We start from the raw sequence: 14276 nt of genomic DNA, 5'->3' as shown, positions 1-14276 counted from the left end.
GCAGCTTTGTAATTCATTTGAATTACATTTGTGGTTCTCCATCTATTATTCACAAGGAAACAACCTTCCACTGAAATAAATAGTCCCTCAGACGCTTCAATGTGAAGAGTTGTGGCATGGCTTAGGTCAGTGCTGCCATGAAACCATTAAAACTCCAGTATGTCCAAAACTCCCACTGCTGCCTGTTGCTCTCATGTCTAATAATAGTCTTTATCCTGAAGAGTGTGTGTGTGTTGTCCGTGTTGTGCGTTTCCCCCCTGGGCTTCCTCAAGAGCTGAGGAGACGATGTGAGCTGACAGCTGAAGCAAACATCTCTTAATGGTTTCCTGGCTGTCGTCCTCCTTCCTCCCACCTCTGTCTTCTGCTTCGTCCTCCTCCTCCCTCAGTCTTTAGGACTATATAAGGCCGGTTCCTGTGGTGATACAGTGAGAAATGACAGTTCCACACATAGAAACCAAAATAAAACCAAATCTTTGATTCCTTTAATGATTTATTAATCTCTGAATGTGGACGGCTATTTGTGGTCCCACAAAGGAGGATTCAGTCCAAATATGTTTCTATCATTAACGTGTCCAGTTTTTAGTCTTCCTGATAAAAGGAGCTGACTATCACAAATCTGTTTTTCAGATTCCTGCTGACATTTATTAGCAGGCTACTGTTTGAATGCTCTATGTACATTTCCACCCCTATTTTCACTGAAGGGAAGTTAAATGAGGCTAAAATAGAGAAATAACAGATGAAATAGTTAAATATAAATCACAGATTAAATATGAATCACTTGTAATTCTCCTCCCGGCCGCCGGGTGTCGCTGTGCTCCCCGCCTGACGCCAGCTGACCCGCAGTTTCCGGTTGATCTGCGGCGGAGTTGGCTGTCAAAGTCCGCTGAATGAAGGTGAGAACAATACAATCAGATAAATCATTAAAAGAGATTGTCGACCAGCTGCTGCTTCACTGAGATCCACCACAGCCGGAGCAGCAGCGAAGAAGACGAGGCGCCAGGTTAGCTGCTCTAAAATAAACGAACTGGTGGAGTTCGGGTCATTTTACAATAACAGCTTCTAGTCATCGGAAGCTTCTTTGTATTGAGTCAGTGTCCGATGATGGAACTGGTTATTTTCTGCTGTTTTCTGTCAGACTCTGATGATGAAGAGCTCCAAAGAGGCCGTTCAGTCCGCCGCCAGAGAGTTCCTGCAGTTTGTCAACACGGGGGTGTCTCCATATCACGGTACAGTTTGAGCAGTTAGGCCAACATTTAGGAACCTTTAGGAACCTGAAAGCATCCTTTACTCACAGGAGGTTTTCAGAGATGATCACACGTGTCAGCAGTTACACCTGAGATAAGATGAAGCAGATATTTCTTAATGCTTGTCACCTTTGGTCGCTGCTATCACAAGATGTGCTTCAAATAGATAAAGACCTTAAATATGCACTGCGAGCATATTGTGTTGTATAAATTACAATCCAGTTAAGTTTGGAAGATGTTCTGTCGTGAAATAAATCAAGTGGAGAATAACAGCTCTGCTCAGGTGTTTATTGATATTCACAATATGCCAGTGTGAGCCTGAATGCCTCAGTGAAAAACAAACTGCACCGTGAGGCTCAGTGTCGCCGCTTTCTCTCCCTCCCTGCAGTGGTTGATGAATGCAAGCGGCGTCTCCTGGAGGCTGGATTCATCGAGCTGAAGGAGACTGAGCAGTGGGACATCAAGCCGGCCAGCAGGGTGAGTTGGTGTCACTGCTGCTCAGCAGGAGTTCATGGGGAGAGAACATGAATGGCCTGTGAGAAAGTAAGTTTTCTTCTCTGCAGTACTTTGTGACCAGGAACTTCTCCAGCCTCATCGCCTTCGCTGTGGGCGGACAGTACCTCCCAGGAAATGGCTTCTCCATGATCGGCGCCCACACAGACAGCCCCTGTCTCAGGGTGAGAGGCCGCACAGTCAGTCTGCTTCTGGTGTTGTTTTCCTCCCTGAGCTGAAATGTGAGGACACAGAATAAAGCACATACAGGTTTCTCTTCCGGAAGCGTTGAGAAGCCAAACTGTAGCAGGAAGCTGAGCTGACCAGCAGCTGAAAATTACAAGCATGTAACGATGAGAAGTCAAGTTAGAGGTGTGATATTCGAGTCAGCTGCCAGTCCTGCTTTCAGTCAATCAGCTCTGATTGTGACTTTTCTGCTCCAGGTGAAGCCGAGGTCCAAGAGGATGAAGCAGGGCTGTCTGCAGGTCGGCGTGGAGTGCTACGGCGGCGGCATCTGGAACACCTGGTTCGACCGTGACCTCACCATCGCCGGCCGTGTCATGGTCAAGGTACCGGGATTATTAAGAGCTTCAGTCACGGTTCCAATTATTCTTTTAAAGATTTGACTGTCCAAAGCAGCTACAGTTTCCTTTCCCTCCTCTCCCTCCTGCAGACTGAAGGCAAACTGCTCCAGCGGCTGGTTCACGTCTCCAGGCCTCTGCTCAGGATCCCTCACCTGGCCATTCACCTACAGCGAGACATCAACGACTCCTTCGGCCCCAACAAGGAGAACCACCTGTCAGTGAGCACGTGCTGAGGCTCATGGGATTTACTGAATTGGTCTGCTGTTAATCTGTGTTTGTGTGTCTGCCGCAGCGTCCCCATCATTGCCACTGCTGTCCAGGAGGAGCTGGAGACCGGCTCTGCATCATGTGGCGACGCCGCTGCTGCAGTCAGCACGGTAACACCATCACGCTCTCACACAGACACAGGTGACGTTTAAAGACATGAAGTGACGACTTCCCTCTTCAGGCAGAGAAACACCACCCGGCGCTGGTGAAGGTGCTGTGCTCAGAGCTGAGCGTCAAGCCCGAGGACCTGCTGGACTTTGAGCTGTGCCTGGCTGACACTCAGCCTGCGGTGAGTCCACCTGTCTGTTCTGGGTTCAGACCAAACAAATGTTCAAATCTGGCCAAGAAGGTTGTTGTGTTGACAAAAAGAAGAATCAGACATTCAGATAATGAACAGAAGTCCTGATCAGATATTTATTTGGTTCAGTGGTGATTCACAGCATCTGTCCTGTGTTTAGGCTTTAGGAGGCGTTTATGAGGAGTTCATCTACTCTCCTCGTCTGGACAACCTTCACAGCTGCTACTGTGCCCTGCAGGTCGGCCGTCACCGCTTCGCTTTAAATGCTTCATTTAACAGCTGCTCACTGCATTCATGAGCCATGACCTTCAGCAGCAGAGACTTACTGTTTGTTTCTCAGGGGCTGATGGCGTCCTGCTCTGGAGACTCTCTGGCCCAGGATCCCAACGTCCGCATGATCACTCTCTACGACAACGAGGAGGTGAGCGCTGTTCCAAAACAGGCAGACAGACACCTTGAACGCCTCGTGGCCGTCACTGACAGGTGACGGTGTGTTTACTGCAGGTCGGGTCAGAGAGCGCTCAGGGAGCGCAGTCCAACCTGACGGAGCTCATCCTCAGTCGCCTCTCTGCCTCCTCCTCCAACCTCACCGCCTTCCAGCAGGCGGCGCCACGCTCCTTCATGATCAGCGCCGACATGGCACACGCTGTGCACCCCAACTACCAGTGAGTATGAGCCGCGTCCGGTCACGTGACCGTCCGTCCATCAGTCTCATCATTTCTGTGTCTTCAGGGAGAAACATGAAGAAAACCACCGACCAGCTTTTCACAAGGTGAACTGATTCTTCTGTGTCCAAATCTTGATTTTTACTTCTGGTCACATGACTTCTAACCGCGTCACCTTTCCTCTCAGGGCCCAGTGATCAAGTTCAACAGCAACCAGCGCTACGCCACCACCGCTGTCACCGCCTCCGTGCTGAGAGAGGTCGCCAGCCAGGTTGGCGTGCCCCTGCAGGTACAGTGTGTGATGACAGGTGGGGCTGCTCCACCTTCATGTATCTTCAGTCTCAGTGAATGCTCGTCTAGCAAGGTGGCGAGCTCCAGGAGAGAGCAGAGGAAGGGGTCAGATCGTGAAATCATTACATGCCGTTTTCGTGTCCAGGGCTGGAAGTCGTTCATTTGAATCTTTGAGTCAGAAACCTCAGTGAGAAAAGTCCTTCAGGGAAATTCCCTCAGAACAGGATATCGTTCAGCAAACTGACCTTTGACCCCATCCTCTACAGGATGTGATGGTCCGTAATGACAGTCCCTGTGGCACCACCATCGGGCCCATTCTGGCCGCCCGCCTCGGCATCCCTGTGGTCGACATCGGAGCACCGCAGCTCTCCATGCACTCCATCAGAGAGATGTGCTGCACCTCCAGCGTTCTGCAGAGCACCACGCTGTTCAAGGTCACACAGACACACCGAAGTCCAGGAAACTTGTCAAATTGTCTTTTATTGTGCAAAACTCAGAACAACAGCAAACAGTTTAAATCTGATTAGAAACAATAACGTGCAGAAGAGAAGTGCTTCTGTGTTTTAAATCACCCCACTTCCTGTCTGCCTCCTCCTGCAGGGTTTCTTCGAGCACTTCCCCACCGTCAGGAGCTCGCTGGTCGTTGATTAGAGAGTTCCTTTAATCCACATTCAGATCCACTGGAACACTTCCTGGTTCAGATTGTTTAAGAAAACATTAAAATACTCAAAGTGAACTTCCTGAGTGGTCTGTTTGAATCGGAGGATTCTCCTGCAGCTGCGGCCGACTGAGCAGCGTTCTGGCAGAATGAGCTGAGCCACGTCATGATGCAGAGGAAACACCTCCACACTGCAAAAAGTGACACCGCCATGTTCAGACTGTCCACTGCACACAAAAAAAAAACAAAAAAAAAAAAAAAAAAACACCTCACTCCTTTTCATCAAGTAAAACCAGGTCCAGTGGGGGGTGATCCATAGTCATCTGATCAGTGGGTATCAAGCAGCGGCCTGCGAGCCCTCAGGAGGTCGAGGCCCCCTCAGACAAACACTATTATGGGGGAAGCTGAAGCATTGTGGGAATTGTAGGCCTTAATTGCTTGTATTGATGAATAAACAGTTTAATACCTCAGACTTCTTGCAGTGTGCTTCCCCCTCCTCCCCCCCTCCCTCAGTCTGTGCAGCCTCCCCCTCCATCACTCCCTGCAGCCTCCTCCTCCCCCCCTCCCTCAGTCTGTGCAGCCTCCTCCTCCATCACTCCGTGCAGCCTCCTCCTCCCCCCCTCCCTCAATCTGTGCAGCCTCCTCCCCCCCCTCTCTGTGCAGCCTCCTCCTCCCCCCCCTCTCTGTGCAGCCTCCTCCTCCCTCCCCCCCTCTCTGTGCAGCCTCCTCCTCCCTCCCTCCCTCCCTCCATCCCTCCGTGCAGCCTCCTCCTCCCCCCCCTCTCTGTGCAGCCTCCTCCTCCCTCCCTCCCTCCCTCCATCCCTCTGTGCAGCCTCCTCCTCCCTCCCTCCCTCCCTCACTCCGTGCAGCCTCCTCCTCCCTCCCTCCCTCCCTCCCTCACTCCGTGCAGCCTCCTCCCTCAGTCTGTGCAGCCTCCTCCCCCCCCCTCCCTCAGTCTGTGCAGCCTCCCCCCCTCTCCGTGCAGCCTCCTCCTCCTCCTCCCTCCATCACTCCGTGCAGCCCCCCCCCCTCCGTGCAGCCTCCTCCTCCTCCCCCCCCTCCCTCAGTCTGTGCAGCCTCCCCCTCCTCCCTCCCTCCCTCCCTCCGTGCAGCCTCCTCCTCCCTCCATCCCTCCGTGCAGCCTCCCCCCCCTCTCCGTGCAGCCTCCTCCTCCTCCCCCCCTCCCTCAGTCTGTGCAGCCTCCCCCTCCTCCCTCCCTCCATCACTCCGTGCAGCCTCCTCCTCCCTCCCCGGACATGGAGAGCTGCTGAGGGCGCAGCAGCAGCGGCGGCTCCGCTGGATGTACCATGAGGTCTCCTCGGCTCTGGGCGGCTCTGTGCCTCCTCCTCACCGCCTCCTGCCGCCTCTGTGCGGCCGCCCGACACGGTAAGGGTCGCCGGATCTGGTCCAGGACTGCTGGAGCCTGACGGGTCCGTTTTGACGGACTCGGTTCCTCCGGGGGGGGGCGGACGGTTCATCACGACTTCCCCGACAGGAGCGCCCTGTTGCGCTTTAATCCTGTTTTTTCCAGGACCTGGTCTCTGCTGTGAGTTTCTCAGATGGAGGCTTTTCCTCATTTCGTCACACGGGAGATAAATTGTGTATTCGGATTTGGCTGCTTGAACCGATAATTGTGTCGTTCAGACACAACAACAACACAACAACAACACAACCGGGCAGCAGGAGGAACAAAGTCCTCATGTTTTCTGAGGATGTGATAATCCATCTGGATTAAATGCAGAATCATTTCTTCGTGTCATTCTCAGAGCGTGCACAGATTTATGATCACCAAATGCTCAGTGTCAACCATGAGCTCCAAACTTCCTGCTCCTGCAGAGCCAAACTCTTCTTCTGTGGTGTTCTGCAGGTTCTGAGCGGCAAACTTTGGCCTCCACAGTTACTGTCCATAAGGCCAGGCTACATGAGCCGAGTGTAACCAGTGAAACGCAGCACAGACGGGACGTGTTCAGGCTCAGGGGCCCGTTCAGTAATCTGCTCAGACCCCAGAACCCCACAAGACAGATCAGAGGTGTCGGAGAACATTATGAAGCCGAGAAGGCTGCTCTCTGGACACGAAGCTTTTCCAGCAGCGTTCTGGAGCCCCACACACCAAACAGACGAGGAAGCTGCTGTTTTTATCCTTGTACACATTTGTTTAATTACAAAAACTCCACAAAGAGGAAAACTAGTCCTAAAACAACATGAGCCGCGTTACAGGCTGTCACTACACGTCACTGACCTCTGACCTCCGTCTGCTCGCAGTAATCTGGGCCGTTTCCTGTTTCCTTTGAACACTCCCACAGAGCGACCAGGCCACCTGCAGCTTTTAATCTGAAAATAAGAGAAGAATCAACAAAATAAGACTCAGTCACATCTGAATTACAGCCTACAGTTTGAATACTGAGACGGTCTGTACCAGGACACGAGGCGCCGCACAGAACCGGGTCCTTCAGAGTCCTCAGAGGAGCCGACAGGACAGGCTGAAACAGACATGAAGGGCTAGGCAGCTTATATACACCGGGGGGGGGGGGGGGGGTAACGAGACACAGGTGAAACACATCAGGGCATTGAAGGCTTGACAGGAAGACATGGATTTCAAAATAAAACAGGAAGCTAACACCCAAATGACAGACAACAGACACCTAGCTGGTCCTGACATGTGACTTCAGGCCATTTTGTTTTCTGGAGTCTGCCCCCCCACCTTCCTGTCACAATAAAGGCCTGAACAGGTCAGAAGCAGGAAGCAGCACCTTCAGGATGTGGTTCGCTTTAGTTATCTTGATCGTTGTAGTGAGGCAGCTCTCTGAGGCCTGAGTCGGAGTGACGTGTAGAGTTTAAAGGTTATAACCTCATCAGCTCTGCTGCCGCTCAACAACAGGACGCAGGCTGAGTCATTCCAGCTGACAGACTGGAGGAGCTGAGGCACCATTATGGAAACGACAGTGAATTCAGTCTGGAGTTAATGGACGATAAAAGCAAAGCACCGAGATGCTGCCGCCGCTGATGATGATGGTGATGATGATGAAGGGCGGCTGGAGTTCAGCTCACCATTAGTCAGCTGGATTTTTTTTTTTTTTCACTGAAAAAAAGAATGTTCTGTTTTTGAAAAGCAGTCATCATCATTTCCATTCATGTTTTTACATAAACAACAACCACAGGCCAGAAAACAAAATGGAGCTGAGTCCTGTTTTTCCTGAGAGCTCACATCAGATTCAGGGCGCTCAGTGAGTGCAGGTTTCTCTGGCTGATGATGGAGGCAGGAGACGGACGGACAGACGCTGAGTCTGTTCTTTCTTTAGCTGCGTCTCAGGTTCCTGCTTTAATAGTGATGTCACTCTCCGTACAGGATCGCAGTGGGGGGGTGGGGGGCGTCTGTGCTGGCTGCTCTGCAGGACTCTGTGTTTTTCTAGCTCTGACACGGCTCACATGAAACTTTAATGAAAGCAGTCGTAAACAAACAGAACAGAGTGAGTTTACTGCCTCTCTACAGATTGAGGCTGAGAAAAGGTCAACACACACACACAGCCTCCCCGTAGCATAAATATGATTTCTCTGGGTTTTTAAGAGTTTTACAGCTTTGAAAAGGAAACACACACACACACTGTCTTTTACTTTATGTACTGTACTTCCTCTTGAACTTTCCTGAACTTGTCATTCTTTGAATATGTGTTTTTCAATGTAACATTTACAGACACGCAATATAACACACAATGGACACAATATACAATAAGGGATTGGACATGTATCCCAATGAAACAGACCCAAAATCAATTCATCAGCTGCAGATTTGATGATTGATTTCAAAATAAATAGAGAAATATTTGACTTGAAAAAGTTTGCAGCTGGTTTTCATGATCATCCTGATTATTTTGGCTCCGTGTCTGCAGGTTGTCTGTTCGAGAAGAAGCTCTGTTCCAGAGATCAGCTGTGCAGAGATGGTGAGTGTTTGCTTTACTGCTTCCTGTCTGTGATCACGCACCTGAGAGGTTCATGACGGAGCGAAGGGTGGAACATAAACAAGGTCTCCCTCCGTCAGCTGCTCTCAGCCAGTCAGGGCTCAGGCTGGCCGTCTCTATGACAACAGTGACATCACTTGCCTGACGACTGTGTGTCTCCCTTGTGTGTGTGTGTGTGTGTCTTTGATGAGAGAAAGAGACAGAGGTGATGACTCTCACACACACACACACACACACACACTGTGCCTTACTATGTGTGCTGCAGTGTGGAGTTAAGTGTTGTTGGTCTTTTTGTGTGTTTCTCTTCACACGTTGTCTCTTCATGTATCCATGTGTATATTTTTGTGTTGTTCCTTCAGTGGTTGTGTGTTAGTTTGTGGGTTGAATTGGCAGATTTTTCCTTTTTTTCCTCTCTCTCCATCTGTGTGTGAGATTGCAGGCAAAGTTGTGTTGAACATTTGTGTTTCAGTCAAACACAACAAACAGTCAGAGTCTCTGGACTTCCATCTCTGTCTCTTCCTCTTAGACGGTTTGTTCGGACAGTGCGTGGATCCGCACCAGGAGCCGGTCCAGTACCAGGTGTCTGTCGCAGTCCTGCACAAACTGCAGGAGGTCCTCAAAGACTTGATGTCACAAGGTGAGTCCCTGCCGTGTCCTCAGGACCGTATTGGTCCAGGGTTGATTGGCTGACGTCTCCGTGGTCCTCAGGTCTGACGTGGAGGGATGACGTGACGCAGGCCATCATCAGCCGAGAGCTGAGTCACGTTCCCGCCGTCGAGAAGACGCCCAAACAGTAAGTCCAGTGAAGAGACGTCCCACAGAGACAGACAGTTCTAATCCTTAAGAGGTGTCTCTTTGGTCTTCCCAGGCTCTCCAAACTGCCGGGCCCCAGTCAGTGGAAGGTCCGGGGGCCCGAGGATCGGACTGATGTGGACTACATGGTCCTGGATCCGTCCCGATCCTCCATGCACATGCAGGCGAGCATGTTGGACCCGTACACCTACAGACAGGTAGGTGTGGCCAGATGGTGGAGACCAAACACAGAGATAAAAGCACACCCCCCAAACAGTTTTTGTTGTTGTAGCAACAGTTTGGCTACCAGAACGAAGAGGAGCGTTCCCTCAACTCTCTGGACAACAACCCAGCCTTCCCACCCTACGCCGCCTTGTCCAGAGGAAACCCTTTGGACCAGCACCGTCAGCTGATCCAGGACCTGGTGTCCTTGTACCTCACCTCCCCCTCCTCCTCCTCCTCACCTGTGCAGCCCCTCTCCCGTCAGAGGGGGGCGCTGGCTGCAGCAGCTGCTGCAGGTTCCACCTCCTCCTCCTCATCTTCCTCCTACTTCCCGGACCTGGACTTCCCCCTAGACTACAGCGATGACTACGTTTCCCAGATGTCCCAGCTCAGGAAACAGCAGCAGCTGGAGCAAGCGGAGAAGAAGGCTCAAAAGGAGGCACAGAAGGAGACACAGAAGGAGACACAGAAGGAAATGAACAGCCTTTCAGGGCTGGACGGTGAGTGAGCAGACGGATCAAAGTAAAAAGACTAGAATCAACAAATAAATGCTCAAATGAAGCTGACGTTCTGTTTCCCAGAGCCGTCTCTGCAGCGTCTGGCGGTGCTGCTGGACCACTACGGCCAGGACATGGATGACATAAAGAATGTGTCCCCCAAGCAGAAGGACGACGTCCCGGCCGCTCTGAAGCAGCTGCAGCTGGAGAGCTCATACAGCCACAAGCAGCTTAAAGGTCGGTGTCCTCGAAGGCCTCACCGTTTGCTTCATTCACACCAGCACAAAAATGATGATTGTGTGTTTGCTCTTCAGATAAATATGGAAACAAAGCTGGAGCAGGAAAGAAGGTGAGAACATGTTTTTGATTATCTGCTGTTGTCGAAGAGCAAGAAGCTTCACTTACTTTCCTTTCCATTTATCACCAACCCAGATGGTCACTCTGGAGGCTCCACCCTCCACCTTCAAGTCCTCCGAAACAGAGACGACTGCGAAACAGGCCACTCCCACCGCCAGAGCGGGACAGAATGATCCGGCAGCCGAGGCGGAGGGGTACGGATACATCGTCACCAACCAGAGGTAGAGTCAGGCCGCCGTCTGAGAAGAAGCTTCCTGTTGTCTTCATGATGTGGAAGGTTGTGAATGTTGAGGAGGTGAACGACCGTCAGAGCCTGTCGGATGAAACATTATTGAGACAGAGAAAAAACCAAAAGCAGCCTCCTCTCTGAGAGCGTCGGAGTGTCTTCATGTGTTCGTGTGTGTGTCTGCTTTGTCGCTGCAGCCCCCTCAGTCTGAACGACGGGGTGCGACTGCTGGAGCTGCTGTCAGAGAGGGTCGGCCTCTCCACCAGCTCCATCATCAACCTCAGGTAACCTCTGCTGGTCTGCTGGGTTCTCTTCTTGTTGAGCCAATCCCCGGCCTCCTGATGACCTCTGACCTCTGACTCTCTGCTCTGTGTATCCACAGTGTCGTTGGACCTGTCATCACCTTCAGGATCAGGCCCAACTCCAAGAACCTGACAGCTGGAGATGTGGCGCAGGCTGCGGGTAGGAAAGCTTTTATTTTGAAAGTTCTGCGTATAGACGTTGCCATGGTGATGAGTGGTTGAGGGTTTTTTATGTTTCAATGGCTCAGTTGCAGAGAAAAACTTCCTGGAATCAGAGACGGGTCTGAAGGTGGAGAAGAGCGGCGTCGGAGAGGTGAGGACTTCCTGATAACGTTCATGATTCCACCTGATGATCCAAACAGGAAGTAAGTCAGACAGGTCATGTGGTCTGTCCCATCTCTCTGCCACAGAGGAATGATGGGAAAGTTTTGCCTCTGGCCACCCGAGTCCAGCCCGGCTCCCGCTGGTTATTTGCCACTCTGGTGGCGATGGCCTGCATTGGCAGCATCCTGGTGGCGGCCATGACCATCACCTGCCTACGGCACCACGCTCACCGTCTGGCGGCGAAGAAGCTGGGCCTCGGACCAGAGGGCGGGGCCTTCAGCCACCAGGAGTACCAGGTGAGTGGCAGGTGAACCTCACGCTGACCACCGAGGGACGAGTCATTCTAGTGTGCAGAAAAAACAGCACATATGCAATAACTGGCTCACCAGGACCTGTGTCGCCAGCACATGGCGTCCAAAGGCGCCTTCGGTCGTCTGGAAGCCGCCGCCCTGGGCGCCGTGGGAGGAGCGGCCGGAGGTGGCAGTGGAGCTGCAGGCGTTGGTTCTGCAGGAGCAGCAGGAGGCGCAGACTCCAGGGTGAGCAGCGTGTCGTCCCAGTTCAGCGACGGTGCCCAGCCCAGTCCCAGCTCACACAGCAGCACGCCATCGTGGTGCGAGGAGCCGGCGCAGGCCAACATGGACATCTCCACCGGTCACATGATTCTGGTCGGTACCTGACAGGGTTTAGTTTGACAGGAGGAACGGACCAATCGTCACTCAGCCTCTCTGTGTGCAGGCCTACATGGAGGACCACCTGAGGAACAAGGACCGGCTGATGAAGGAGTGGGAGGCGCTGTGCTCCTACCAGGCCGAGCCCAGTGCCGTCTCCGTGGCCCAGACCGACGCCAACACCAAGAAGAACCGCTGCCCCGACTCTGTGCCATGTGAGTCCCGCACGCTTCTCTTTCACCTGTTTACAGATGGCACATGATCACATCCTGTTCTGGTCCTGCAGACGACCACTCCAGGGTGAAGCTGAAGGCTGACGTCAACCCTTCACGCTCCGACTACATCAACGCCAGCACCATAGTGAGTCCCCGCCCCTTTCCTGATGTCATTTCCTTTGTGCATTCTTTGAGGTGACCTCTGTGTGACCCCCCACCTCAGATTGAACATGACCCCCGGATGCCCGCCTACATCGCCACCCAGGGTCCTCTGTCACACACCATCTCTGACTTCTGGCAGGTGAGGTGGACGTTGACGCGTTCCGACCCATAATCCCCTGCTCTGGTCCGTGTGGTCATGTCGTTTCTGTGTGTTGTAGATGGTCTGGGAGAACGGCTGTACGGTGATCGTGATGATGACGGCTCTGGTGGAGGACGGAGAGAAGCAGTGTGACCGATACTGGCCCGACGAAGGCTCGTCCCTTTACCACATCTATGAGGTGAGAGCCCTCCAGCTGTAACAACGGTGGTCATGACGACAACAAAAACAACGTTTGTGTGTGTGTGTCAGGTCAACTTGGTGTCCGAACACATCTGGTGTAACGACTTCCTGGTGCGGAGCTTCTACCTGAAGAACGTGCAGACACAGGAAACCAGGACGCTCACTCAGTTCCACTTCCTGAGCTGGCCGGCTCAGGGCATCCCCCCCTCCACACGCCCCCTGCTGGACTTCCGCAGGTACGAGCTGCACACACAGTCCACTGAGTTCTGGTCCTGCACCAGCTGTCTGGGAGTCCGAGGGTTCAGTGTGTCTCCAGATGTTTTCCTTCTTCCTCTGCTGTTCTTTGTCCGTCTGGATCTGGAAGTCTCACAAGATCTTCCTCCTTGTACCGATCCAGTCGTGATCGGTTCTGAGGCTCACTGGTCCCACTGGCCTCCTTCCCGGTCTGCTCCTCCTGGACTGACCGGGATGGAAGAGAAGAAAGAGAATTTAAAGAGGGATGATAAAATCAGTAAATAAAAGCACATTTGAGTTCCATCAGTGATAAACTTGTTTTGCAGCTTTAAGTTGCACATGACTAAAACAGGAACAGTCTCCCCCCGCCCCCCCGTGTGATGGAGGTCAGTGGGGCCTTGGTTTAATTTGAACATATCTGTCGGTGTCATTCTTGTGGTTTGCAGCTAGTGGTCTGGGTCCAGTTGCATAGTCACAAAAATGATCATGGACTGATGTGGCGGCAGCAGGAGGTCCATCGCCGACCCCCCCAGACAGGTCATCCTCTGAAGCTCATGGTCTTACCTCCTGCCAGCTCAGTGTTGAAGTAACCGTGTCGTTTGTCGTGTTTCTGCCTCAGGAAGGTGAATAAGTGTTACAGAGGACGGTCCTGTCCAATCATCGTCCACTGCAGGTAACCTGGCAACACAACACAAACATCAGACAAACTTTTGCTGTTGTCTCCTCTGTCCACCAGATGGCAGACTCCGCTGTGTGCAACGTGATTAAAATAAGTTTTAGTAAGCTTTGTCAGTGAAAGGCTGAACATCCTTCACCCTGTTTCCATAGCGACGGCACAGGCCGTACTGGGACTTACATCCTGATCGACATGGTCCTGAATCGGATGGCTAAAGGTGAGCACCAGCCTGTGACCTGTGACCTGTGACCTCTGTCAGTCTGGTCCTGAACCAGCTTCTTCTTCTGCAGGTGTGAAGGAGATCGACATCGCAGCCACCCTGGAACACGTCCGAGACCAGAGGCCCGGGATGGTCCGCACCAAGGTGAGCTCAGGCCCCTCCCACAGAAACAGTCTTTGTTTAGACCCGAACCTGACCCCGCCCTTTTGTGTCTTCAGGACCAGTTTGAGTTTGCGCTGACGGCCGTGGCGGAGGAAGTGAACGCCATCCTGAAAGCTCTGCCGCAGTGAAGCGGAAACACACCCCCCTCAGCCCTTCCTGCGCTTGATTGTGATGTCACAGGCGTTTGTCGTGGTGCCGCTGTGGTGTGTTCAGGGACACAAAGGAAGACCTGCTCAGCTTCCCGCCCTCCTTTGTGCCATTCAGTGTTTACCTCTTGCAATCCAAAAAACTAAAAAAAAAATAAAAAGCTATTCTATTAAATAAAATTAATTTTGTATGTGAGACCTGAAATAAAGCTTGTGTTCAAGTGCTGCAATCACTGTGGGACCTCTTTACTTTTACAGATTGATTTCATACACAGGTC

General features: G+C 52.2%; 2 protein-coding genes across 4 annotated transcripts; both read left to right on the top strand.

Annotated features, from left to right (window-relative positions):
• Nucleotides 1–814: 814 nt before the first annotated feature.
• Nucleotides 815–4779, top strand: dnpep (aspartyl aminopeptidase). Of its 2 annotated transcripts, none has more exons than XM_029513922.1 (15): nucleotides 815–893; nucleotides 1136–1226; nucleotides 1633–1721; nucleotides 1808–1921; nucleotides 2180–2305; nucleotides 2410–2534; nucleotides 2613–2697; nucleotides 2769–2876; nucleotides 3046–3123; nucleotides 3226–3306; nucleotides 3390–3550; nucleotides 3618–3657; nucleotides 3738–3839; nucleotides 4108–4275; nucleotides 4442–4779. In XM_029513922.1, the coding sequence occupies exons 1-15, from the start codon at nucleotides 888–890 to the stop codon at nucleotides 4490–4492; spliced, it is 1425 nt and encodes a 474-aa protein (XP_029369782.1). In that variant the 5' UTR covers nucleotides 815–887; the 3' UTR covers nucleotides 4493–4779. The 2 variants fall into 2 exon arrangements, with proteins under 2 accessions (XP_029369782.1, XP_029369790.1); XM_029513930.1 differs by having other exon boundaries at nucleotides 832–1000.
• Nucleotides 4780–5741: 962 nt separating this feature from the next.
• LOC115050817 (receptor-type tyrosine-protein phosphatase-like N) lies at nucleotides 5742–13980 on the top strand. 2 transcript variants are annotated; one of them, XM_029513911.1, is made up of 23 exons: nucleotides 5742–5885; nucleotides 8387–8437; nucleotides 8982–9092; nucleotides 9164–9248; nucleotides 9324–9465; nucleotides 9546–9969; nucleotides 10051–10203; nucleotides 10281–10315; nucleotides 10399–10544; nucleotides 10747–10833; nucleotides 10932–11011; nucleotides 11100–11164; nucleotides 11262–11471; nucleotides 11565–11840; nucleotides 11911–12058; nucleotides 12130–12203; nucleotides 12282–12359; nucleotides 12439–12558; nucleotides 12630–12796; nucleotides 13414–13467; nucleotides 13623–13687; nucleotides 13761–13834; nucleotides 13909–13980. In XM_029513911.1, exons 1-23 carry the CDS (start codon nucleotides 5807–5809, stop codon nucleotides 13978–13980), a joined length of 2796 nt encoding a protein of 931 aa, XP_029369771.1. In that variant the 5' UTR covers nucleotides 5742–5806. The 2 variants fall into 2 exon arrangements, with proteins under 2 accessions (XP_029369771.1, XP_029369762.1); XM_029513902.1 differs by having other exon boundaries at nucleotides 9540–9969.
• The last annotated feature ends 296 nt before the right edge of the window (nucleotides 13981–14276 follow it).

This window comes from Echeneis naucrates, chromosome 2 (assembly GCF_900963305.1).
Source record: "Echeneis naucrates chromosome 2, fEcheNa1.1, whole genome shotgun sequence".
NCBI classification, from domain to species: Eukaryota; Metazoa; Chordata; class Actinopteri; order Carangiformes; family Echeneidae; genus Echeneis; species Echeneis naucrates.
This window is presented reverse-complemented; position numbering and strand designations above follow the sequence as displayed.

What these genes read in the sequence shown, in the direction of transcription:
- LOC115050817 (XM_029513902.1), top strand. Translation starts at nt 5,807, where the DNA reads ATGAGGTCTCCTCGGCTCTGGGCGGCTCTGTGCCTCCTCCTCACCGCC. An exon ending in CAAAGACTTGATGTCACAAG is followed by an intron (nt 9,093 to 9,163) that starts GTGAGTCCCTGC and finishes CGTGGTCCTCAG; the next exon opens with GTCTGACGTGGAGGGATGAC. An exon ending in CTGCCCCGACTCTGTGCCAT is followed by an intron (nt 12,059 to 12,129) that starts GTGAGTCCCGCA and finishes CTGGTCCTGCAG; the next exon opens with ACGACCACTCCAGGGTGAAG.
- dnpep (XM_029513922.1), top strand. An exon ending in CCCAACAAGGAGAACCACCT is followed by an intron (nt 2,535 to 2,612) that starts GTCAGTGAGCAC and finishes TGTCTGCCGCAG; the next exon opens with CGTCCCCATCATTGCCACTG. An exon ending in CTCTCTACGACAACGAGGAG is followed by an intron (nt 3,307 to 3,389) that starts GTGAGCGCTGTT and finishes TGTTTACTGCAG; the next exon opens with GTCGGGTCAGAGAGCGCTCA.